This window comes from Perognathus longimembris, chromosome 6, assembly GCF_023159225.1.
Source record: "Perognathus longimembris pacificus isolate PPM17 chromosome 6, ASM2315922v1, whole genome shotgun sequence".
NCBI lineage: Eukaryota > Metazoa > Chordata > Mammalia > Rodentia > Heteromyidae > Perognathus > Perognathus longimembris.
This window is the reverse complement of record NC_063166.1, coordinates 51862747-51889477: the sequence shown is the minus strand read 5'-3', so window position 1 is coordinate 51889477 and position 26731 is coordinate 51862747. Positions and strand designations below refer to the sequence as shown.

At 43.4% G+C, this 26731-nt stretch overlaps 1 protein-coding gene across 6 annotated transcripts in view; it reads left to right on the top strand.

Moving 5' to 3' along the window:
* Positions 1-26731, top strand: part of Rin2 (Ras and Rab interactor 2) — a 190284-nt gene that overhangs the window by 69349 nt on the left and 94204 nt on the right. For 5 of the 6 annotated variants that reach the window (XM_048348724.1, XM_048348718.1, XM_048348722.1 and 2 more), the window contains one exon: positions 16139-16235. Coding sequence is in view for 4 of the 6 variants with exons in the window: in XM_048348718.1 (XP_048204675.1) it covers positions 16179-16235 (57 nt within the window). In the remaining 2 variants the exon portion in view is untranslated. Of the gene's footprint in view, positions 1-15978; positions 15997-16138; positions 16236-26731 lie in introns of those variants that run through there. The other variant, XM_048348721.1, reaches the window with a different exon arrangement.

Below are 26731 nucleotides of genomic sequence, written 5' to 3'. Positions count from 1 at the left end.
TGGTTACTTCCATCATCAGTGCTGTCAGTGTTTCCATCCTGCCATACATATGCAGTCTTGGGTCACAGGGATTAGAGAAAACTCTCTGGCAAACATGACCCAGGTGCCAACAGGGGCAGGTCAGAAGCGGGGCTTGTGGTTGGCATCCAAAGAAGTCATCCTTTATGAAGTGGACTGGTCCCTTACTTGGCTCATTCTTTCCTTATTTTCATGCTGGTTGGCTGGCTACCCCAGGAGGCCTTCTGCTACTCTCATCCTCATCCTTCTCAGACTAGATCACTGAACCTTGGGAACAGAGAGCAAGCATTACCTCATTTATATATCCTGATAGGGGAGTAAATGAATGGATGAATGAGTGAATGAACAGAAAAAATGTAGAGGATGTGACATTCTATGCAGACTTTTTTGTTGGTGGTGGTGGTTGTACATCTTAAACAGGGCCTAGTACTGTCCCTGAGCTTGTTTGGCTCAAGGCTAGTGCTCTACCACATTGAATCACAGCTCCACTTCGAATTTTTTTGGTGGTTCATTGGATGAAAGAGTTTCACAGACTTTCTTTTCCTAGGCTAGCTTTGAACCATAATCCTCAGATCTCAGCCTCCTGAGTATCTAGGCTTACAGACGTGAGCCACCAGCACCCAGCTCTATATAGACTCTTTAGATTTGTTCAGATAACCTTGGAAGGTAGTAGTATTATAAGGCCAAGGCGAAAAATACCCTTCTTTCCATATTACAAATCCTAAGCTAACATTCCATCACTTGGATGGCCTGTCTTGCTTTAAGTTTCCCCCATGGCTTTAGCAGATATGTTGTTCCCTCTGCCCTCCTCAATCTTGTCTACCTCCCAAGCTCCTATTCATCCTTTCAATGCCATTGCAGTGCCCCTCCTTTTAAAATTTTTTTTATAGCTTTCCCTCATTGTCTGACTCCTGGAGAAAATTACTCTCTCATCTACACTCCAGTCTCAGCCTTTATCACATAGCCTTCCACCACAGGAAGGACAAATCTCTGCTCAATCAGACTTTGGTCAGGCTCCAGGCCCATCTGTGTACTTCCATATGCAAATGCAGTTTTAGCAAAAAACCTTGCAAGACTCTCCCACCTTCCATATCTGCTCCAGTTCCTCTGCCTCTATTACCCCCAGGTAATGCCTGATCTTGCCTACCCTCAGCAAGATTCCTGGTAGGCTGGCATGGCCACAATCCTGATACTGATATTTCCTCTTATTCTGCTGTCCACTGACCCCCACCTTACCCCTCTGCTACAAATTCCCACTTTCTATGCTGAATTCAGAGTTAGACTTATTCTCTCTCTCTCTCTCTCTCTCTCTCTCTCTCTCTCTCTCCTCTCTCTCTCTCTCTCTCTCTCTCTCTCTCTCTCTCTCTCTCTCTCTCTCTCTCTCTCTCTCCCTGACTACAAAATCTCATTGTCCTGGTCCCTGTATTCATTGTGGGAGTCCTGAATAAACTCTGTCTTTTATGCTAGAATACATAGCATAGAATAATTTTGCTTTAAAATGCCATGTGAACTGTTCTTCAAAGTGAGAACCAGACTAGTCTTATTCATCTTTATGTTCCCAGTGCTCGAGAGCTCTGTCTCCAACATCACATCCTTACAGCTGCATGTTACTAAGTGCAGTATTCTTTCTCTCCTGCATCTGATCCCTAAGCCGGTTTTAATGCTATAGCTTAAGAAAACCGTACAGTGGCTAAGTGTAAGTGGCTCATGCCTGTAATCCTTGCTACTCAGGAGGCTGTGATCTGGAGGACTGTCATTTAGAGTTAGCCTGGGCAGAAAAGTCCATAAGACTCTATATCCAATTAACCAGCAAAAAAATAGAAAAAATTAGACTGGAGGTATTATTCAAGTGATAAACCAATAGGCGAATAATCCAAGCAAGTATAAGGCCTTGAGTTCAACCCTCAGTACTGCTGTGGTCAGGGAGGAGGGGGAAAGAAGGGGAAAGGGAGGCAGGGAAGGAAGAAGGAAGGAAGGAAAGGAGGATGAATGGAAGGAAGGAAGGAAGGATAGAAGGGAAGCAGGGAAGGAAAAAGGAAGGAAGGATAGAAGGAAGGAAGCATAGAAGGAAGAAGAAAGGGGAAGGAAGGAAGGAGGAAGGAAGGAAGGGAGGGAGGATGAATGGAAGGAAGGATAGGAGGAAAGCAGGGAAGGAAAAAGGAAGGAAGCATAGAAGGAAGGAAGGAGGGAAGGAAAGAAGGAAGGAAGGGAGGGAAGAAAGGAGGATGAATGTAAGGAAGGAAAGAAGGAAGGATAGAAGAGAAGCAGGGAAGGAAAAAGGAAGGAAGGATAGAAGGAAGGAAGGAAGGAAGGATAGAAGGAAGGAAGAAGGGAGGGAAGGGAAAGAAGGAAGGAAAGAAGGAAGGAAGGGAGAGAGGGAGGGAGGAGGGAAAGTGAGTGAGCTGTAATATGTACTGTGTCTCTGTCAGAGAGAAGCCAGCAACCTGTACTCTGCTCCCATATAATATCGTGATCATTTCATCCCTTGGTCTCTGCCTCCTTGCCTGCTCAGCTTGGGCACAACCACTGACAGGTGAGAGCTGGTTTGTAATACCTCAGCTCCTTCTTTCTCCTAAATGGAATGGATGGCTGTGGGCCTTGACCATAAGAAACCATCTCTACTTCACCCTCCCATTCACCTACCCTAGTTCCTAGGTTCACATACCAGCAAACTCCCTGCCCTGTAATCCTGTCTCAGGATTTGCTTCTCAGAGAACTCATATGACTGTGTCCAGCACTAGCTCAGAGCCCACCATCTAGTAAACCGCAGATCTGTTATGGTGTCTGCTGTTATTAAGCTATTATTCCCCAGTAGGAAGCAAAGATGCCCGTAGAGGGAAAGTCTTCTTCCCTCTCCATGCTGCAATGGGGAGCCTGGGGGCAGTGCCATGCTGGGAGCATGTAGCCCCAAACAGCCAGCTTATACCATGCATGTGTGACTGGGTCTACATTGCCTTCAAAGGGGGGAAAAATGGATTGGGCATGGGAAGAACAAACTATTTTCATGTATAAATTACAGATAGAAGATATAGGGAGATCTGTAAATCAATAGATACAACTATAGATAAATCCATCTATACTAGATAGATCACACAGACACATTCAGTAATACCATAATATCTATGGTATTAAAATTTAAATAAGGGGCTCAGTGCAGGTGGCTCACATCTATAATCCTAGCTACTCAGAAAGCTGAGATCTGAGGACTGAAATTCAAAGCCACCTTGGGCAGAAAATTTCCCCTGAGACTCTTATCTCCAATTAATCACTCAAAAAGAACAAACAAAACCAGAACTGGAACTGTGGCGTAACGTGGTAGAGTGTAAGCTTTGAGCAAAAAGGGCTCAGGGATAGCAGATAGCACATAGGCCCTGAGTTCAAGCCCCACAACCTACCCAAAAAATACATAAAAAAAATAAAATTTAACAAAGGACAATTAGAAAAAAAATGTCTAAAGAGTTTGGGAAACACTAGTTCACAAGAGGCTTGAGAAATTATTGTTGAGGTCCCCTGGCTTTTGAACATTGACCATGCTGGATTGTGATACTGACTTTGTAAAGTTTTTCTTTTCTTGGTTTTTGGGGGTTTTTTTTGGAGGGAAAAGTTAACAGTTGAACTTTCATACGGTTGTTTGGTTAATTTTGCTCAGAAAGGAATCAAGCTTTTTCGGCAAAACACCCATCTCTGCTTGTGGTTAGGATTTTTTCTGGCTCTTGGTAAAGCCAGACTTGGTTACATTTTAAGTATCATTAGGCTTACATCTATGAGGAAAGGCCACCAGGCCACCAAACCTTTGTATCCTTCTGACTTCTCAAAATCTCATCTAAAGCACTGGATTTGACAATAGGACAAAAAAGAAAGGAAATAAAAAAGAAATACCAAATTCTTTAGTTCCAATCTGTATTTCCTTTTGTCTGAAAGTATGATTGCTAAAGAGTTTAAAAAGTAGTCTCAAAAATGAAAAAATAATTTAATAAATAAAATAGAGTATCTCCCAAGATCTACAATGGGGTGGGTTAAAGGTGTCTCACTCATTAGGGAGACCTGAGGAGGATTTCAAATCTGAGTCACAAGAGGGTGGAAATGGGACTGGCCTGTGTCTCATCATTCCCAAGGGGCTGCTGAAATACTTGCAGTGTGGGTGCTTGCTGTCTGAGCTTGAAACAAAATTAATTATCACCCACCCAGGAGAGTGGTGCTCTGCTGAACAAATGGTGTTTGCAGATTATGTATGGCTGATTATATTTTTGATATTTTGTGTACTTTTTCTTAAGATCTTCTGGATTCCCCTTGACACTCGGGCAGTCTACCAGAGCCATCAAATCTTTGATGGGCTTTATTTCTTCCTTTTCCCTTTTTGGGGCACCTGAAAGAGTACCTGTGAAATGCAAAATACCCAATGACAATTAGAGGCTCTGTGTCTCGTGCTCAGCACCTGCACGGGTGCTTTTGCAGAATCTTGTGGTGTCACCACCGCCAGTTTCACATGCCTTGGGAGGCAGAGCTGAGAAGGACTCTGGATCACAGCTGAGGGCTGTGCCTCTGTGGCTGTAGACTGTCCCCTGCCCAGCATGGCCAGCTAAGCTATTTTTAGAGATCTTGGTCTGAAATGAGAGCATTCAAAGGTCACAGGTGAAGGCTCAACACAAAGATAGGTTGGTACTAGTGAGAAATGGCTTCTCCATTTTTGTGGGGGCGCTGTCCTCGGGAAGGGACAGGAGCAACATATACATCATGGGTCCTCTAAGGCATCACAAGCAAGAGCTTTTTTGGTCAATTGGAGGCTCCATAAGTGAGTCCCAATTTATTTCAGTCATGTGGAAGAGGAGGACTCCTACGATCAGGAATTATAGTGTTTAGGTGTTCTTTCAACAAAGCAGTTGGTTTGCTGGGTCAATCTGGCAAATTTTCAGAGGTATAGTTTCTTTGTATACAGAACAATGGTTCTGGGTCATTATGAGGGGTGATGGTGTGGGAAAAGTTTGTGGAGAAGGTCATCTTGGGGTGGTCTCTGAAGCATGAGATTTGGGTTAGGGAGGCAGAGCTGCTGTGGGGGTGGCACACAGGTTAAAATGCAAAGGTGGGGGCTAGGCAGAGCACCTGCAGCTGGGCCCCACCTCCCTCCCCTTGCTGTACACTCATATAGGTTGCATAGTGTTTAAACATGGAGGTCTGGGGGCTGGGAGTATGGCCTAGTGGCAAGAGTGCTTGCCTCGTATACATGAAGCCCTAGGTTTGACTCCCCAGCACCACATATATAGAAAACGGCCAGAAGTGGTGCTGTGGTTCAAGAGGTAGAGTGCTAGCCTTGAGCAAAAAGAAGCCAGGGACAGTGTTCAGGTCCTGATTCCAAGGCCCAGGACTGCCCGCCTCCCAAAAAAAACCAAACAAACAAATATGGAGGTCTGATAGCATCTCAGAATTAGTGTACCCCTCCCACACTGGAGTTACTCCCCAACAGTGACCTGAAGGAGTTGGTGATCAGTGTTCCTCACTTCCTCCCCCACTGTGGGGTGACCCTGCCATACATTCACTTCTCACAAGCCTCTGCACAGTGTCTGGGCGCCGTCCCTGAGCCTCTTTGTGCTCAAAGCTAGCACTCTTACCACTTTGAGCCCCAATGCCACTTCTTATTTTTGAGTGGTTAATTGGAGATAAGAGTCTCATGGAGACTTTTCTGCCCGAGCTGGCTTTGAACCACGATCTTCAGATCTTAGCCTCTTGAGTAGGTAGGATCATAGGTGTGAACCACCCATGTCTATCAGTCTCTGCACATATTGTACTGGTGTCAAGAACCACAACCAGACAGGCTCAGACCTAAAGGATGTAGGTTTTAATTAGCTTAGTGTCACTGCTTTTGGACAAGGCCCTAGGTTCGAGCCTTATTGCTGGGGGAAAAGAATGAAAAAAAATCAGGTGAAATAAGATTCTTGTACAAATATTTTTCTTTAAAAAAGGAAGAATTCCCCCCTTAGTACCACAGTTGGAACCCAAGGTCTCTCAGCCAGCTCTCACCCAGTGCACTCTAGTTTAGTCATGCCTCTATCCTGGCTTTTTGCTGATGATTTTGGAGATGGAGTCTATCAAACTTTTCTACACAGGCTGACTTTAAACCACAGTCCACTAGATTTTAGCTTCCTGAGTAGCTAGGATTGCAGGTGTGAGCCACCAGTGCTGAATTCAGACTTTTTAAAACTCATACTGAATGGGAGAAACAGAAAAATGTTACAAATGATTTTTAAATGCACTCAAATAGCGCATTCATACAAATATCTAACCAAATATTTCAAGCAAGGTCCAGATAATCTTGTAGAGGTAGTAGGTCATGTGGTTTCACTATCATTGTACCCTGAAATAGCTAGAATATTGTGTTTTTAAAAATAATCCTTTTTCTTGGGGCTTAAACTCAGGGCCAGGGCACTGTCCCTTAGTTTTTTGTTTTGTTTTGTTTTGTTTTGTTTGCCAGTCCTGGGACTTGGACTCAGGGCCTGAGCACCGTCCCTGGCTTCTTTTTGCTCAAGGCTAGCACTCTACCACTTGGGCCACAGCACCACTTCTGGCCGTTTTCGATATATGTGGTGCTGGGGAATTGAACCTAGGGCTTCATGTATATGAGGCAAGCACTCTTGCCACTAGGCTATATTCCCAGTCCCTGTCCCTTAGTTTTTACCACTTTGAGCCATAGCACCATTTCTGGTTTTCTGGTGGCTAGTTGGAGAAAAGAGTCTCACGGGGACTCTTCTACCTGGGCCAGCTTCAAACCATGATCCTCAGATCTCAGCCTCTTGAGTAGCGAGAATTACAAGCATGAGCCACTAATGCCTTGCCAAAACCAAACAAACAAACAAAAAAAACCCACAAACTTCTTTTTCTATGAAAGCATGTGGCAGGTACCTTGGGCTCATTAACCTTAGCAGATCTCTGATTAGCCAATTACAAATCCCAGAACTACCAGTTGTTACAAAACCAGGCAGTATCTACAGAGTGATCACAATTGCATCTCTGTAGAACAAAATTTGAATCTCTTGTCGAAGAGAACCATTTGCCTTATTGACCCTTTTTTGCAATGTACACAGCTGAAAAATACCTATTGTTGATTCCAATCCTGCAGTATCTACAAATTTTCCTCTTTACTAAAGTTTATTTGTATCTCTCAGACCAACTATTGTGAAGCATTTCAGTCATTAGTACACATGCTCAAAGAGGTAAAAAAAAAAAAAAAAAATCTACCAACACACACCTTTCCTGTGGAGCTAAGCAAGGTGCTTTGCCTTCTTGTTCCAGGTTTCAGGTTGCCATCAGGCTCCTTTTTTGTAGTCTGTTTTGTGCCACATTCCTCACATTTTTGTGGTGTGGGTGTATGCGTGTGTGTGTGTGTGTGTGTGTGTGTGTGTGTGTGTGTATGTGTGTGTGTGTAGATTTCACTGTTTATAATGTCCCCAAAGCTTAGCACAGAAGTGCTGTCTGGCATTCCTGTGCACATGAGAAAGCTATGATGTGCTTCAGTAGATAAGCTTCATCCAGGCATAACATAGATGCTGTCAACCATGAGTTCATTGTTAATGAGTCAACAACCCAGTGATCTAGGTGATATTTAAACAGAAATGCATATATCTCTTACCATTCTTGCTCTATGAAGCTTTGCGAATAGAGGCTAGCAGTATCAGACCTTCCTGCTGGCAGAGTGCCAAGGCCATAATAGAGTGACACAAGGAGGTCACACCCACTGTATGTGCCCCTGTGTGTATAGGATATTTGCATACACATGCATATGCCCAGTGTTTGGGATCAAACTCATGGTGTCACATGTCCTAAGCACCTGTTCTTCCTCTGACCTGTACCCCCATCCCTTCCTCTTCATATAAACCCAGCCATAGTGGGTCCACTCTAATGGCCTTATCTTCCTCATAGGTCTTACTTCTAAACACCAGAGTTGTAGTAAGGTTCTACCTTTTAGACAACTTACAATTGGGAGTAAATTTCAATAAAGGAATTCATCTGGGGAATACCCTTAAACTATATAGCACCCAGGGCAGAGCCATCTATCTCTTTGGTGCAGGCCTGCAGGACTGATGGGGTTGGGGCAGACAGTGGCCAGGCAGACATGTGGGTGCTGCTGAAGCCATTAAGGCTGCCACTGTCCAAGGCTGAGTGGGTGTGGGGAAAGGGAGGGGAGGCGAAGGATGTCTGGATGGAAGACTCAGCAGAATTGTGGAGTGATGGATGTGGATGGTGAAGTGGCTGGGTGCCAGGTCCCGCTGAGCTTGTGGCCTGGGGTTGTAATTAACAGGAGAGGGAGTGAGGACTTCAGCAGAACAGAATGTGAAGTGGAAAAATCAACATTTGAAGCTAAATGTGAGAGAAAGAAACCAGAAATAAATGCTTCTTGTACACTTTTTGTGGATAGCTATTTCTGAGTCCAGAGAGGAAGGAGGTAGGGAAACAAAGAGAGCATGCCACACACCCTGGATGTTTTGTTTTTGTTGTCTTTTCCCCCCTAGTGGAACCAGACAACAGTAATTAGTTATAATCCAAAAGTAATGCACAGATCTGCCCATGAGATGATTTGACTTGTGTCTATTGTCTTTGTATTCTTCAATGATATAATAAAGGGAGAGGGAATAATGGTTTTTATAAAAGACAAGCCAAGTGCCAGTGGATCACACCTATAAATCTAGCTGTTCAGGAGGCTGAGATCCAGAAAATTAAGGCTCAAAGCTATCCCAGGTAGGAAAGTCCAAGAGACTCCATCTCCAAAATCATCAGAAAAAAAGCAAGGCTGGCTGGGCGCCAATGGCTCATGCTTGTAATCCTAGCTACTCATGAGATTGAGAGCCTGAAGATCATGGTTTGAAAGCAGCCAGGGCAGGTAAATCTATGAAATTGTAATTAACCACCAAAAAGCCAGAAGTGGAGCTGTGGCTCAAGTGGGAGAGCGCTAGCCTTGAGCAAAAAAGCTTAGGGATAGTACCCAGGCCTTGAGTTCAAGCCTTGAGATTGGTACAAGAAAGCTTGGCCAAATATGTGACTTGAGTGGTAAAGTACCAGCTGTGAGCACACAAGCATGCTTAAGGGAGCATAGGACTTAGTTCAAACCTCAGTATAGGCCAAAAAAAAAAAAAATGGGGGGGGAAAGAAGAGGAAAATTATTTAAACAAGACCCAACTATTGTTCACCTCACTTCTTACTTAGAGCAAGGATGGGAGATTTTAGGTTATTATCCCCGTAGGACAGGGATCGGAGCACATGGGAGAAGGCAGTTGGTGTGGCAGGTTGGATTTCTCTGGGTTTTTGCTTTTTTTGTTGGTGGAAATATGTGCTGTGATTGCCAATGATGGTATGATTACTTTGTCACTCACCCAGAGGCCTCATTGGCATTCTGGCTTGTGAAAAAAAAAAGTGCAGGAGCTAAGAAATGAAATTGGATAGATTCTTGTGAAGACAGAGTGGGTCTGCATGTTATAGAGGGAGGAAAGGTCTCCAGCTCTCAGATTCTAGGAAAAGTCCAGCCACAGAGCATGTGGACTCCATTCACTAGTATTTCTTAGAGATATATGTCTTTTCCAGCTAGGCATGGTAGGACATGCCTGCAATCTCAGCTTCTTTGAGCTCCTGTCTCAAAGAAGAGAAAACAAATAAGAATGTCCTTTTGTCCATCTTTTTTCCCCCTTCTAACAGGTTATAAGCCTTGAATTCAGAGTCTAGGTGCTATCCCTGTGCTTTTGTGCTCAAGGCTAGCACTCTATCACCCTGAACCACAGCTCCATTTCTGGCTTTTTTGGTGTTTAATTAGAGTAAGAGTTTCCTGGACTTTCCTTCCTGAGCTGACTTTGACCATGATCCTCAGGTCTCGGCCCCTGAGTAGCTAGAATTACAGGAATGAGCTACTCATCCCCAGCTGACAATGCCATCCTGTAAAAATTCATCTTTGCAGCCAACATGACTTGTTAGTAAAATCTCAGTACATTTGTAGTTTCAGTTCATGACTCATTGGTTCCATTGTTTTTAGGCCTATAACAAGGCAGAAAAAATATTTTCCATAAACTTTAAATTAAATGACTATCTAAATAGAAAAGTAATGACTTTCTGCTCCACATCATATAGAAAATCAACTTGGCCTGGATCATAAATCTATTCATATAAGCTAAGGCAGTGAAGAATGATAAAAACAATTCAAATGGAATTGAAAAAAAAGTTTAATGCAGTTTAATTTTTCTTTATAAGAAAATTGGCCAAAGATGTAAGATGACTTAATGGGTTTTGTTCCAGAAAAATTTTCCTCATGAAAAGTATTGATATTGGTATAACTCCAATTAAAATATTTGTGTTTATTAAACAACGTGGAATTTAAAATTCCTTGAAGTCACCAAGATCAGATTAAAATAACAGGGTAAAAAGATCTTCTGACTGTCAACCCCAGGGTCCCTAGAATCAAAAAAGCTAAATCAATTGCATTTTATTCAGGTCAGATAAAAGGAGGAGGGAGAGAGACTGGGGAGGGAAGGAGAGAGAGCAATTAAGAGCGAATGTAAAGTCCATTTGCCTTTGCAATGGAGCCAGAAGAGGTAGAAACATGGCTCATGTTTGTTCACTTCATCCCTGAATTGATGCGTCTTTGCTCAGATGATCCAAAGCTCACCCTCCACTAAGAAATCCTTATCAAAGGTGAGACCTAGAACAGCAATACTCTTTGAATGGCTGCTTCACCAAAGCAGTGCCTGCTTTAGTTTCCTCCATGATCTTTGAATTAAACATCTCATTAGATGATAATAAGACCTTAAAGTTTCCCCATTTCTGAGAACTCTGGTCTCCTTGCTCTTCTGAAGCTTTGAAGCAAGCTATTATGTTCAAAGTATAATGATGAAGAACATAAATCTTCCATAAACCCACACCTGCTCAAGACATATCAGATGTATATCTTCTCTCCATCCCTTCCCCATCCTGCTTTCTGTGGTCCACCAGTCCTGAGTCCTAAGCCACAGGCTTAGGGACAGCCTGTCACTCAAGGGAGCAATAAATGCTGTCTACATGGATGAGGAAGAAAGGCCATGTGGTTTCCCCCCTCCAAAACTCACTTCAGGGACTAGTAGCAGAGTGGCCAGTACTTGCCAAGCATGCACAATTCCCTGAGGTCCATTCCTAATACCACCAAAAATAAAAATAAAAAACAAATTCAAACCTCATGTTGGAGTTTAATCCCTATGCCAAGGTATTCAGAAAAGAGAAAGTTAATCCAACTACCATCCTTAGAAGTGGAGCCTTTGGGGAGATGATTAGGAATAGATGAGGTCATTAGGGGGAGCCCAAGGTGTGAATACTGGTGGCTTGATAAGAAAGAAAAAAACCCAAAGGACAAGCCCATGTAGGCTCTTGTCTTTTGCCTTTTGATGCTGTTCATGTCCTAAGACTGCCAGGACCAAGGCCATCACCAGATGTGGCCCTTGAATGGAAGCTAAATGATAAATCTCTTTATAACGTCGTCCAGCCTCTAGTACTTCCTTACAATTATGCCAAATGGCATCAAGAGATCCTAGCTACATTGGAGGGTTAGGATCTTAAGATCTTGAACCCAGCCCAGGCAGGGAAATCTGTGAGACTCTTAGCTCCAATTAATCACCATAATGCTGGAAGGGGAACTGCGGCTCAAGTGGGCACTAGCTTTGACCAGAAAAGGAACAGACTGAACCCAGGCACTGAATTTAAGCCCCAGGAGACACACACACACACACACACACACACACACACACACACACACACACACTCTAGGAATATAGTTTATTGCTTCAATTGTCTGATACTTCCCATGAATTATTTCCCCCTCCCCCTTTCTTTCCCTCTCCCTCCCTCCCTCCGTCTGTCTGTCTGTCTGTCTGTCTGTCTGTCTCTCTCTCTCTCTCTCTCTCTCTCTCTCTCTCGTGTGTGTGTGTGTGTGTGTGTGTGTATGTGTATGTATGTATACTTTCCTATTTGGGTTGGTTTCAAACTACAATTCTCAGATCTCAGCCTTCTGAGTAGCTAGAATTAAGGTGTGTGACCCAACTTAGAAGGGACAAAAAGTAATCAAAAGAAGAAATAGCTGCCCCTATGGGAGTTGCTTAGGGAACTAGATAAAAGATGGTGCATGCTTATCAGATTTGAACTTTTCCCATGGCCCCTGGGCATGATTCATTTTCTCTTAACTGCTGTCAATTTGACTGTAAAATAATTATAATAATGAGATCTTGTTTGTAAGACTGAAGTCCATTTAACCACTAAACAAAAAAAAAGAATAGTGATTAGAAATTTTTTTCTTCTTTCCTGTTTTGACCCACTCTCTCCTTTGCATTAGCAAAGTGTCTTTTAAACAGACTTCTTAGTGGTGGACTTAATACAGTTGCACCTGCTGTTCTTTTCTTTATACTTGTGACTTAAAGCAAATAGACTAGGAAGGGAGGAAGGGATTGGGGTGATGTTAGCCAGAGGATACAGAATTTCAGTTAGAAACAAAATCCATTGTATAATATGGTGACCATAGTTACTTATAATGTATATTTGAAAATTGCTAAGAGAGTTAAAGTGTTCCCACCAGAGATGAATGATCAGTTTATGAGGTGAAGGACATGTCAATTCTCTTGATTTATCAATACCACACTGTATACATTATTATGTGTACCATAAATATAATTTTTTTTACTTGTCATGGAAGCCATCTTTGTTTGTTTAAGGCTAGTCTATGATGCTCACCCAGAATCCATCCCTGGTGTTAGATATATGTAATGGTACATTGCATATCATCAGGCTTGCCCAGATCTGGCCAGGTAGCCTAAAAGCTACAAGAGGCCCCACTTAGCCCAGGTCTATCAACCAGCAAATTGAAATGGGAAATTTTGCATTTAACTACTCCTCCCCTTCCCCCCAAAGACCCACCTGCCTTTGTCAAAGCAGAGCTGGCCACTGTGACTGGGCCTGGGTCACTCGAGGTAGAATGAGTTGGACAGCCAGCCTTGAGCTGTCTTACTGCCAGCCCACGTGGAGCCCAGCCCAACAACTCGTCTTCACTTTTAAGGGCAGGCCTTCCTTACTGCAGCAAACAGTCTTGGAGCCACCTGGAAAGCCACAGCTAGGCTGACCTTTAAGGGACAGAGCTTGGTGTTTCTAGGAGACTGAGGGTTATTCATTTCCTGCCTTTGTCCTTCAGCCCCTGCTGTAGCTCCAGACTTGGTGATGCCCAACTATCTGCAATGTCCTTAACCCCATTGGGGCTTTCTTCTTCGCTAGTTTTAGCTAGCACTTGGAAAGGTAACTGGGCACTCTGGACCTTTGGGGAAAACAGGAAAATTTTTCTTCAGTCTAAATCCAGAGGAAATTTATAGCCTCTCAAAATATGGTACATTTTGGGTTTTTAGTCCATCCATGAACTAGATAGTTTTAGTATACAATTGCTGGAGGAGATATAGGGGAGAAAGAGGGAGATCCCCAACTACAAGGTAGAAGTGATCATGTTAGATTAATGCTGCCAAAATTGTGCCAAGATGTTACAAGGTTATGGTTTGGAAAGGAAATTATTGCAAATACAGGAAAGACTGTGTGTGTGTGTGTGTGTGTGTGTGTGTGTGTGTGTGTGTGTGTGTGTGTGTATTTAGCAGTAGTTAATTAAGCTAGCAACTTCAGGACTCTAAATTGCTCCTTTGCTGTGGCCAAAATTCCCTGCCTGTAGTGGCTCATCAGCAGGGGTTTGTGTATGGAAAATGTCAAAACAGAACAAAGAAACCTGGGCCTGGATGAAGAATGAAATCTTGGCTCCAGCTTAGTAATTCCTGAACTGTCAGACTACTTTGAATCCTCAGCTGGGAAAACGGCTGGAATTCAAAGGAAGACAGGCATTAGGCTTGCTTTAAAGCAGTTTTACTTTAAAGCCTTTTGAAACGTCTGTGCTTCTAGGTCTAAACAGTTTGTGCCCCGAGGTTCCCATCCTGCTCTTCGTTCTGAACATAGCGCTATGTTTTCTTCCTGGAGTGGCTCCAACCTGCCCAAATCGCTAATAAGGGAGGGACTTCAAAGGCCTTGGGGCTTGGGCTCCACTCTCAGACGCTTAGCCTGAAAACCTGAACCTCTGGTGTCAGCATCACTACAGGAAGCTCTCCTCATTCCCAGGAGCATTTGAGCACATTGGCCTTCATCTCAGTGGGCTTTCCATTGGAAAGGAATGCTGGGGAGATACTGCTGAGCCCTTCAAGTGACAATGCCTTCAATGAGGTGAAGGATCTGTAAGGAGAGTGGATGTGCACTGTGTTGTTTGTTTTCCTAAGTAACATTCCACATGCAGATGTCACAGCTCACTGTGGATGCCAGCTGAGAGACAATTCAGGGGAACCAATGAGTGTCTCTACAAAGTCCTTGTTCATGGTGTGCATGGACTTCTCTGGGGGCAGATTCTGCTTCTGACAAATATTAGTTGGCAAATACTAGATTTGTGTGTGTATGTGTGTGCATGCGCATGCCTGCTGATAGTCGAGCTTGAACTCAGGGCCCCAGATTTCCATTAGCTCTTTTGCTTAAGGCTGGCACTCTAGCACTTGAACCACTTCCAGCTTTTTTACTGGTTAATTGGAGATAAGAGTCTCAGGGATTTCTGCCCAGGCTGCTTTGAATCAGGATCCTCAGATCCTGATTAGCTCAGAATAGCTAGGATCCTGAATAGCTCAGATGACAGGCATCAGCCACCAGGACCTGACAACAGCTTTTCCACTTGGGAAAGCATCTCTGCATGTCCCCCTCCCCCCGCCCCCCAGTTAAAAATGAAACAGCCTCAGTGGACTTGCAAGAGGCTGCCTTGGCTTCGGTGCCTCCTTCCCAGTGCCTGTTAGGGAGATGCTTTTAATTATCCTTAATAGTGCCAGAGACATTCTAACTTCCTACTTCCTCTTTTGTTTCTGGTTGCATTGGGATGAGCTATGTTCTTTTTTTTTTTTGCCAGTCCTGGCACTTGAACTCAGGGCCTGAGCACTGTCCCTGCCTTCTTTTTGCTCAAGGCTAGCAATCTACCACTTGAGCCACCACTTCTGGCTTTTTCTATATATGTGATACTGGGGAATCAAACCCAGGGCTTCATGTATATGAGGCGAGCACTTTACCACTAGGCCATATTCCCAGCCTGGGATGAGCTATGTTCTATGTATGTTATAGAAGGAACGATGGGTGGATGGAGAAGGAGTTCTTTCTGGTCCTGGGATGGTTTCAGTGGGTATAGGGGTTGGGACTCACCTAGCCACATCAATGCATGCTGGTCTGGGCTAGGTGTGTGTGTGTGTGTGTGTGTGTGTGTGTGTGTGTGTGTGTGTGTGTGTGTGTGTGTGTGTGTATTTAACAAACAGTCTGGACAGAGGCTTTGGGGCCCAAAGGGAAGGATTATTAGTTTCTATTCCCTATGTCTAGAAGGGGGTATTCCAAACTTCAATAACCATGGTGATGATTCAGGACTGCTGTTATCCTGCTTTTCAAATTTCCTTTCCATTCTAGCATGACCCCCATGCCCACCCCCCACCAAACTTGGATAATAGTGCATATGTTTCCATGTTGTCCCCTCACACAGCTAACCTCACCGTACACAGTGACCTGGGATTATGTTCCAATCTTGCTGATTTCTAAGGAGCAAACAGAAGGATTTCTTCCCGGGTGCCCTTAGGCTGACCCTGCCTGGAGAGAGGGCTAGCTGAGCTGAGGATGACCTGGCATACAACACAGACCCTCTTTCTTCCGCTCTCCCTCCTTGATCGGCCACATTCAATCTATAAGCTTACGGAGCAGATTATGGAGACATGTAATATCGGTCCCTTTTGGACTTGGGCTTGAGGTCAAACAAACACACAAAGCAATCATTATGCTCTCCACGATCCTGAGGACCTTCTGCGTCAGATGCTGGAGGGGGGTGGGGCAGCGAGGTGGGGCACGGTCTAGGAACACTGTTGGCTGCCACAGGAAATCGGGCTGAAAGGAGATGTAAGGGCTTTGGTGGGAAATAAATGGCACTGTGTTGTTGACGGAAAAAGATCTTGGCAGGACTGTTGTTGTGAGTGTTCTGTGGCTTAGAAAGGAATTTCCTACAGGCTGGACTAACCATTAAAAATGTCTCTACCTTCAGGAGTCCCCGGCATGCAGTAAAGCCTCACTAGGGGGAAGAAATGTCAGCTCAGACCATGGGCGCCCGAGGTCTGGACAAGCGAGGAAGTTTCTTTAAGGTAAAAGAAAACTCCAGTGGGGAACTGCACTCTCATCTCTGTCTCTGCCTTTGCGTGGCCGCCCCGGGAGCTGCAGCTTTAGCAGCTGCAGAGGGAAGCTGCTGTCTCAGCCATCCTGGGCCAAGGGAGCTTGCCTGAGCCCAGAGCCGTGGTTACCACGTTTTACAGCAGGCTGGGGGCTGTGATTTAATGCTTCCATACAGGCTCAGGACTCGGGCTCAGAGAGATACCACACTGGGCAGAAAGTGGAGGGCTCTGTATTTATGAACTGCTAGTTTTTCTTTTCCAGTTGGGTAATAGAATGAGGGAAGTTAGATTTGCAGGAAATGGATGCTATAGAACAGTGTGTGGTGGTATGAAGAGCTTAAGGATTCACAAATAAAAATGCTACCCAGTTTTTGGGCCTCATCTTAAGAATGATTGTTATTTACTGGTATCTTTTATTACACATTCCAAAGGCTTTTTACATGAGAAGGCAAGAGAAAAAACAAAGCAGTGGGATTAACTCTGTATAACTTTATCTTATTGATAGTTAAGAGACTAAATTACCTTGTTAGCTTAAAGATTTTAAATGGGATATCTATATCTATATCTATATCTATCTATCTATCTATCTAGAGAGAAACTTAAGACTTGGCAATCATTTCTAACTTACACTTGAGTATTAAGTAAAATATGGATATAAAACCTCTTATAGGCAGGTGTGTCTCCTCAGAAGAGAAACATTGAAGGACTTTAGTACTGAGAAGTTATTATGTTTAATAATTATCCTCATCATAGGTGGGAAGGATGCATTGACTCTTATTTATAGAGTCTCTGTTTTTGAGAGATAACAACCATACTGTATCAGTCGTTGATTGTATAAGCCCATTAAAAGGACCTGTTAATGAAACTAAGTTTATTACTGAAACAGGACAGGTCACCAGGAGGGCAGCTGTTATTGAGCAAAGCAGGGTTGGCAAGCATATTTATAGCATTTGCAGGTCTGGACCTACATTCTTTATGCAGCCTTTTGGAAGTCCGTAACGTAATAGCTCAGGATGTGTGGACATGGCAAGGAAGATTATTTTTTTTTCTTTTCTTTTCTTTTTTTTTTACCAGTCCTGGGCTTGAACTCAGGGCCTTTGTTTTTTCTTTCCTCAAGGTTAGGACTCTACCACTTTTGAGCCACAGCACCATTTCTGGCTTTTTCTGTTTATGTGGTACTGATGAATTGAATCTAGGGCTTCATGCATGCTAGGCAAGCGTTCTACCACCAAGTCACACTCCCAGCCCTAAGACAGAATCTTAAAGTGAGTCTTGGCCAGTAAATCATTGATGAATGAGCTCCTTCCCAGGTGAGCAGTCCTTTGGCCAGGACACATCATTTTGCAGGAATTTCCTGCAGTAAACAGTGATGTGACTTATGGGTTTATTGCCTCAACTTCCTGGACACAGAGATCCTGGAAGAGTTCAGTTATATCTATACAAATGTGCCCAGTTCTCCTAATAGTCAAAGCTATATCAACATAAGAGGTGTAAATTCTTGTTGTTTGACTCAGTCTTTGTCAAACCTGTATAGCTTCTACCTGTTTGAGGCAGATGGGAGGATGAGAGTCCTCAGGTCCCCTGTAGACTAGAGCTGGAACTTCTAGGTTGCAATTTTTGCCAAGATATTCAAACTTAAGGGCTGGTCTCAAATCCTGCCTCAACCCAAAGCATTACCTAAATTGGCCTAAATGTTGGTTTGTCCAAAATTACCACTTTGTGATCCTCAGGAAGCAGTGTGGAGTTGTATCTTACATCGTGTTGAAATTTTTAAAGGCAAAGAAAAAGAATTGAGTATGGATAAAATTGCCTTTGAAAATCCCTTAGGAAGATGTTGAGTTGGACCCAAAAGAATTCTTGACAAAACCATATTTGCTTTTAATTTTCAGTGGAACAGCCGGTAATGTAATTGACTTGGTATTTCTGACTTATGTGATGTGAAAAATCAACCAAGCAAGGGGTGAGATTTCTGAATCCATGGAGAGTCTTTTTCTTGTTCTTTCCTGTACTAAATCCCCCTGGAGAAGATGTTGGCAGATTTTTCTTTTGTTTTTCTTCTCCATAGTTTTACCCCTGATGTCACTGTAACTGATTTTAGTGCCCAGGGTATTGTATATACATTTATCGGAACTAGAGAAGGGAAGGGGAACATCAAAATGGAGAGACAAAGGGTAAAAGGAGAACCAATGCAACAGCAATACTTAGAAGACAATATGCTGTAAACCAACTGTACACCTGGTGGTGGGGAGGGACCTAGGGAGGGGGGAAGGTGGGATGAAAATGAGGGAGGAGGTAACAAGTTTGATAAGAAATGTATTCACTGCCTTACATATGAAACTGTAATCCCTCTGTACATCACTTTGACAATAAATAAATTAATTCAAAAAAGGAGACTGTTGGCACAGACGTCTAAACTATTTAACTTACTACCTATAGGTTTTGGGCAGTGCTTAAATGGTTTAAGCTAGGTGTTCAAGGTCAGTGAGTTACTTTGTGCTTTGTTCTTTCCTCTTCTTTATTGACATTGTTATTCCATAATCCTTTACTAGCTTTAGCCATGGCATTATCTGTAAGGATGAAGTAAGTTTCCATTCGGACATGTAGTACTAATAAGCTAGAGTTCGATTGCTGAAACAGTTTGTTGCTCAACACATCCAAAGTTGCATATGTGTGCTTAGACCAAGCTCCGACCTAGGCCAAGGAAAGAAAAATCAGAAGCCATCCTTGATCTCATAGAATTTTCACCTGGTCATAAAGATGTTAACCAAATCATCACAACATCAAGCCCATCATTATACACTGCAGAAGAAAACAGTGCTTTGTGTGAGAAGTGAATGGAGCTCTGAGAATATAGAACCTAACCTTGTTCTGGAGAAACCTTTCTAGAAGTGGAAGTTGATTGAGAACTGAGATCGACCTTGGTGTTGTCTAGGAAGGTAGGGGTGGAGCTCGATTTCTGAGTGACAGTCTCTTGCTACTGTAATGTATTTCTCCAGAGATAGCTAGAGGGGCCCCATCTCTGACTAGGATAATTTCATAAAGGGTGAGGATTTTTGGTTGTGTGTTTGGATTACAGCTGAATTCCATATTTTGCTTATTATCCTTCCTTGACTATTAGTGCTCATATAATTTTGTGCAAATCATTGGACCGCCTTTTCGTCCTTATCCTCCCTCTCCAGTTTGTGTTTCTAAACCCGAGTTGCTAACCACCAGTAAGTAGCAAGCTTTGATTTGTGGTTTCCCATCTGTCCTGGCTCAGGGAAGTGACTCAGGTTGGGGGACATGAGGCACATGGAGAAGGCACAAATGGGCTGAACTTTGAGGGTTCACAGAGAATGCCCTGTGGTTATTATTCCTGTGCAGTCACATCCTGGAAGCTTTGGCCACATAAATCCCAGCATGGGCAAACATAGTTTCCACAGTCTTTTGCAGCACCATGGTTCATTTTCCTCAACCACCTGAGAAAAATAATGTCTTCCTGTTCTACAAGGTCACCATGGAAACATGAAAGAGCAGTGAAGGCTAAGGTTATCTACAACTAAGTGTGTATATGTGTGTGTATGTGTGTGTGTGTATATGTATATGTTTGGAATGTGTGTGTGTGTGTGTGTGTGTGTATGTGTATGTGTTTGTGTGTTGGTCCTGGGACTTGAATCTAGGGCCTGGGTGCTATCTCTGAGATTTTTTGCTCAAGGCCATTGCTTTACCACTTGAGCCACAGCTCCAGTTCCAAATTTTTGGTGATTAATTTGAGATAAGAGTCTTATAGACTTTCCTGCCTGGTCTGACTTTGAACCGTGATCCTGAGATCTCAGCCTCCTGAGTAGCTAGGATTACAGGCATGAGTCGCCAGCACCCAGGTTAAGCCCCCTCCTTTTATGAATGAGGACTGGAAAGCCAGACTTGGCTAGCTTATAGGCACCGGAGCCAGACCCAGCTCACACTGACCACTTTGCCCTCTCTCCAGCTAGCTCTCCCAGGAAGCTCCATCTGGAGAGGTTGCTGAAACATGGCTGCCTTCTCTCTGGAGACGCTGTTGGTTTTTTCTGGCTGTACATAATATGCCTGCACCAGATGGTCCGTGCCCTTAGGTCCCAGGTCAGCCCTCAAGGTAGGACTTTCCAGGAATGCTCTGAGTTTACAGGCTAGCAATTGCTGTTAGTGTTTACAAGTAAGTGGCTGATAATTGCATGCTTCTCTGGAATCCTGTTTCCAGCTCATTGTGGCCTACATGTTGTCTGCAGGTCTCAACATGTACTCATTTGCTCATGTGCTCCAGGGGATTTTGTCTTTCTTAAATCAGGAGTATTACAGGCATATTTCAACCACATATTTTCCAGTTTTGTTCATAATTTGGAAGATGCCAGGAAGGAAGATGCACTTTTGAAAGACATTTATATTAATGCATAATTTTCAAACAGGACATTAGTTTTGCATGACATAAAACAAACAGCCATCAAAGTTTATTAACTTTCAGGCTGGGAGTGATGGTATTAACTTTCAGGCTGGGTGTGATGGTATATGCCTATATTCCTAACTTAGGCTCAAAGTTTATGGTCCAAGACTAGCCCAAAGTTTTTGAGAATCTATGGCAAAAACAAATTGGGTGTTATGATACATGTCTATAATCCTTGATACTTGGGAAGTAGGGGCAGGAGAATCATGAGTCTGAAGCAGAAGCATCATACTCTATCTAAAAACAAAGTAAAAGTAAGAAGACTGGGGACTTACATCAAGAGGAAGAGCACTTGCCACCCTAGGGTCAATAAAAAAGAAAAAAGCACCCCAGTGCTATAAAAAAGAAAAGTTTTATTCCTGTTTGGTAGGCTGAGGCAGGAAGATTGCAAATTCAAATCCAGCCTGGGCTCAGACAAAAGAACACCAGTAAGTAGATAGAGAGCCAATTCAAAGAAAGCTTTCATAATTACATATTTTCACTCAATTTAGAAAGGTCCTCTGCCATAAGTACTATACAGGTCTGCCAAGTTTTTAAAAAATCAACATCCTAGAAAACAATACAATTGTATGATCTTCAGGTTTATCTTTTTCTGAACAGAAATCTTCAGGATGGCATATAATTTTGCAGTGTGTGAGCCCTTAATGTCACATAGCAAAATCAAACATACCTGCATTTCCCTAGGGGGAAAAACACTAATCAATGGAAAATTCATAGCACTACACACTTTTATCAGATAAATTATGCCCTACTTTTATTTTTTGCCTGATTTCTAATTCTTTTTTTTTTTTTTTTTTTTTTTTTTTTTTGCCAATCCTGGGCCTTGGACTCAGGGCCTGAGCACTGTCCCTGGCTTCTTTTTGCTCAAGGCTAGCACTCTGCCACTTGAGTCACAGCGCCACTTCTGGCCATTTTCTGTATATGTGGTGCTGGGGAATCGAACCCAGGGCTTCAAGTATATGAGGCAAGCGCTTCTGCCACTAGGCCATATCCCCAGCCCTGATTTCTAATTCTTAATGTTTGCCAATAATTAACACTGAAATCATTCATCTCCCACTACTTGTACAATACCTCCCCTACCCTTGTCTTCAAATTTATATAACCAAGGACTTTGCCTTGAAAGAGCAGATGTCTTTGGTGAAGTTTTAGAACCACAGACAGCTAAGTTATTTGGTTATATACTCTAGGATTTCTGGGCTCTCTATAAATACTGTACAATCTTCACAATGGTGTGCTGGTTGCTCAGAGTCCATAAACTCAGGAGAGAACAGGAGAAAGAGAAGCTTCTTTATACCCTAATCTTGAAAGGAAACCACAAAACTTCTGCTACATTCTATTCTTTAAGCATCAGCTGGAGCCCAGCACTCTCTCACATGTTCTCTTTCTCTCTTTCTGAAAAATTACTCAAGGGTGTGGCTACATGAATGGGGTACCGCTTTTTGAAACCAAACAATCATAAAGGCAAAAACACACAGGGTCAGGCAGATGTGACATGATAAAATGAGTGAGCAGGGCTGATATTGGACAGTTGGGAGACAGAATAGCTGGAGTGGTCAGCCCTTTCTAGGAGGGGAAGCTGCTAACTCTGTTCCTACCAAGTGCTACCATAGAATAATGCATGTAGGCTTTCCCTCTTTTCAAGGAGGGCCAGAAAATCCAGACCTCCCAGGTTAAAAAGCTAAGTACCAAAGAGAATGCTTGTAAAGGCTAGCTCTGGCCTGTGATGGTCAGTCTAAACTCCTGGTGAGTTCATGTCTTAGAGGAAGGGATCCCAGTATAGATAGTATGTTAGCATTCTATTACTATAGCAAACAATGGAGACCATCAACTAATAAACACCAAAGGTTTCTTTTCAACAGCATGAGGTTTCAGTCCACGATTAGTGGTCGGGACATATAACATGTGGTAAGGCAGCATGTCATGGTTAGAGCATGTTCTCTTCATGGCCAGGACGTGAGAAGAAAAAGAAGGAATGAGGATCTCATGATCCCTTTCAAGGCCACACCCCTAATTACCTGCCCCCCCCTTTTTTTTCAGTGGGGCTTGGACTCTGGGTCTGGGTGCTGTCCCTGAGCTCTTTCGCTCAAGGTTAGCATTCTACCATTTGAGCCACAGCTCCACTTCCAGCTGTTTTTGGTACTGAATCAGGGATAAGAGTCTCACAGACTTTACTTCCCAGGCTAGCTTTGAATCATGATCCTCAGATCTCTGCCTCCTGAGTAGTTAGGATTGTAAGCATGAGTCACTAGTGCCCAGTGAGGCCCTATCTCTTAAAGATTCCACCACTGCCCAATAACACCCTCTGTGGATGGGGCCTTTGACACATGGGCCTTTGATGTATATTTAATATCCAAACTATAGCAGTCTACTTCGTAATGCTACCTACCCCCAGGAGGTTCTAGGCTAGTAGGGAAGAAGTCAAAGAGTAGTCTCTGTTTCTCCTCAGGGCTTCACGTTTAGCATTTACAGGGTGGGAGATTTCAAAGTCAGAGTCCAGGAGTTCCACCCAAACCATGAAGACAAGGTATCATTCAAGAATAGATTGAGGGAATGAAAGGAGAGAGAGAAACAAGTTTCTCTGGGTCTTGCGAGTTTATTTGGAGGTTCTAGCAGGGAAGCACAGCTACTCATGTTCCTCTGACCAAAGGATAGTCCTCCTCTATCAGAGATGATGGTCTTTGTCAACAGAGCTCCAAGCTTCAGGGAGAATGGACAGGGAGTGGTGAGGGAGGAAGGGGACACCAATGTAACCAGCCAGATCAACCAAGCCAACCCTGACAATCAGTGGGGTGACCTAGGTCACAGCCAGATTGCCCCTCGTCCCATCCTTCTCTGGGTCTTAAGATACTGCCTTGGGCCAGCCAGCATCTAGGGCATGAGAAGGGCACATAGCTGACCTTAAGTTTTAGAGGCTATTTCTCTCCTGGGTTTAGGAATAGGTCTGGTTTTAGCTACTGGGATACCTGGAGCTCCCTATTCCACATGAAAAGATGTCAAGGAAGTAATTGGACAGAATAGTCTTCTTTCTCCTCCCTCTGATCTTCTAAAATCATATCATGTGATACAATGAGATCATGTGATATCTATCTCCATGTGCCAGGCTTTTACTTTACTTAACACAATATCCTACAGGTTTATCCACATTCTTATGATAACAGGTTTCCTTTTTTTGTACTGGTACTGGGCTTTGAACTCATGGCCTGGGTGCTGTCCCTCAGCCTCTTCATTTACATCTGCCACTCTGCCACTTGAGCCACAGCTCCACCTCCAGCTTTCTGGTGGTTAATTGGAGATAAAAGTCTTACAAACTTTCCTGCTGGAATTGACTTCAAACCATGATCCTTAGATCTCAGCCTCCTGAGTGGCTATGATTACAGGTGTGAGCCACCAGTGCTAAGGTTTCCTCTTAGACTGAATAGTCCATTATGTGCACACATCACATTTTCTTTAGAGAGTCAAGTCTTGATAGGTACTTAGATGGAGGCTGTATCTCAGCTATCGTGAATGACTCTGCAATGAACTTGAGAGTGCATATGTCTCTTTGGCACTGATTTCACATCCTCTGGAATGTTAATGGAATTGCTGCATCATATGATTGTTTTATTTTTAATTTTAAAAGAACTCTATTCAGTTTTCACAGTGGTTATCCTAATTAGCATTGTCACAACAATGTGCAATATGATCTTGTCCAGTTCTTGATTATCTTCCATCTTTTTGATAAGAGTCAATGGGACAGGTGTGAGCTTACATGGCTATATGACTTAGTAAGTATAGTCATAGCATTTAATGTTAGTGTGCACTGGTCATTCATAACTTAGTATAAACTTGTGCTTTCAGAATCATTATTTGAGATCAGAATTTGTGTGTCGAGAGGGAGAGGATAGATAAAGGGATGAGATAGGGCTCAGGCATTCCCTGTGGGTAGGTTGGGCAGCAGGAGGACACAGCAGCGGAATGAGAATAGTTAAGAAAGATGTGAGGAAGTAGTAGGTGAAGACCTCGATAAAAAAACATCTTCTGGCATTCTCCAGAATTCTCCTGAGCCTGGAGGCCATCTTTCTGTACTATACAGGAGGGATAGGCAAGATTATCCTTGGAGTGAGATAACTTACCCTGGTTCCTCCACCTTCTCCTGTGATTTTGTACATGTTAGTAACTCTTTGGGCCTCAGTTTCCCCCTCTGGAAATGAAGGAGGAATGGACCTCACTTCCTTGTAAGGCTGCTGTTAATTAAAAAAAAAATGAACCAGGCATTGTTGGTTCAAAACCAGCTGGGACAGGGTAGTTTGTGAGATACTTATCTTCAACTAATCAGAGAAAAATCCAGATGTGGCACTGTGGCTCAAGTTTTTGAGTGCTAGTCTTGAGCAAAAGGAGCTCAGGGACAGTGCCTAGTCTGAGTTCAAGCCCCAGGATCCTCACCAAAAACAAATAAATCAACACCCCCTTGTGCTAGTGCCTGGCACTGCACATGGGGCTCTGTAAACATTCACTCCTGTTGGCTAGCCAGTCCAGATTTAACTGAATAGCCTGTATTTTATCTGGTAACTCTAAAAGAGGGTTGAGTATTGAATAGAAGTAGGGGCAATTTGGTGATTGGGTGGCTTAATTTTGATTGCAAAAGTAGAGAAACAAAGGGAGCTGGAGATGTAGTTGGTGAAGAATCAGTTGGCACCCACTTGTCAGGAGAGGGGGCCACTGGCTCATTTTCATGGTGTGAATCACTTGGAGTCTGTCTTGTTTCGGGCATATCTCTGGTGACCTTGAATAACTGGCACATCCTGTGTGTGTTATTTACACCAGGATGTTTCTCACTACTTTCTACTTTCAGATTCTGTGCTTGTTTCAGACTCCCCACGGTACAGGCCACTTAGGGTTCTGTTCTGTTCCAGGACAGCTGGTTCAGTCTTGGCCACTGGGTCTCTAAATATTTTTAGTTGCCAGAACTTGAGTGGAGGAGCTACTGGCCTCTAGTGGACAGAGGCTGCAAGTGCTGTCAAACCGCAGCCTTACACATTCAGCCTCTGGCCCAGTGGTCCTAACCCATGCTATTAGGAGACAATCCTTTCCTGCCGATTGTCAAGCTAGCTCTGTATTGGCCTTGCCAGCAGGAAATACTTAGCACCCATCTTCTGCAAGATTCTCCAGAGCACAGACTGTGTCTTATTTTGTATCACCTGTACCGAGTTTAGTACTTGATCTGTGATAGTGGATGTTCAATGAATATGCTGGATGAATGTGCTGGTGGCTCACACCTGTAATTCTAGCTGCTCAGGAGGCTGAGATCTGAGGATGACATTTTGAAGCAAGCCCAAGCACACACAAATCTGAGAGACTATTCAATTAACCACCACCGCGCCCCCCCCCCTCCAAAATAAAAAACCCAGAAGTGGAGCTATGGCTTAAGTGGTAAAGGGCCATCCTTGAGTAAAAAAGCTAAGGAAGAGTGCTAGACAGTGAGTTCAAGCTCCAGTACTGGTGTGCGTGCGCACACACACACACATACACACACATACACACAGAGCTTGGTATAAGCTGGGTGCTGGTGGCTCAGCCTGTAATTCTAGCTGCTCAGGAGGATGAGGTCTGAAGATCAAGGTTTGAAGCCAGCTCCAGCAGGAAAGTCCATAAAACTTTTATCTTAATAAACTACAAAAAAAAAATTAGCCAGAATGGAGCTGTGGCTCAAGTGGTAGAGCACTAGCCTTGAACTAAAAAGCTCATTGCCGAGTCCCTGAATTCAAGCTCCTAAATAGATGCATACACACATATGTGCATGCGGTTGGGCATACACACGCGCACTCACACACACACACACACAAGCTCTCCATAATATGTATTGTAATTATATATATATGTGTATATGATCCATTTATTCACCTAATGAACCAAACAGATGCCATGGCTAGGCACTGAGTGTGAGTTATGATGGTGGGGATGTTAGTAGCTGGAGAAAGTGGGGCTTGGAGGGAGAAGAGAAAGGCACAGAGATTCCTGCATGGGTATTGGGGAG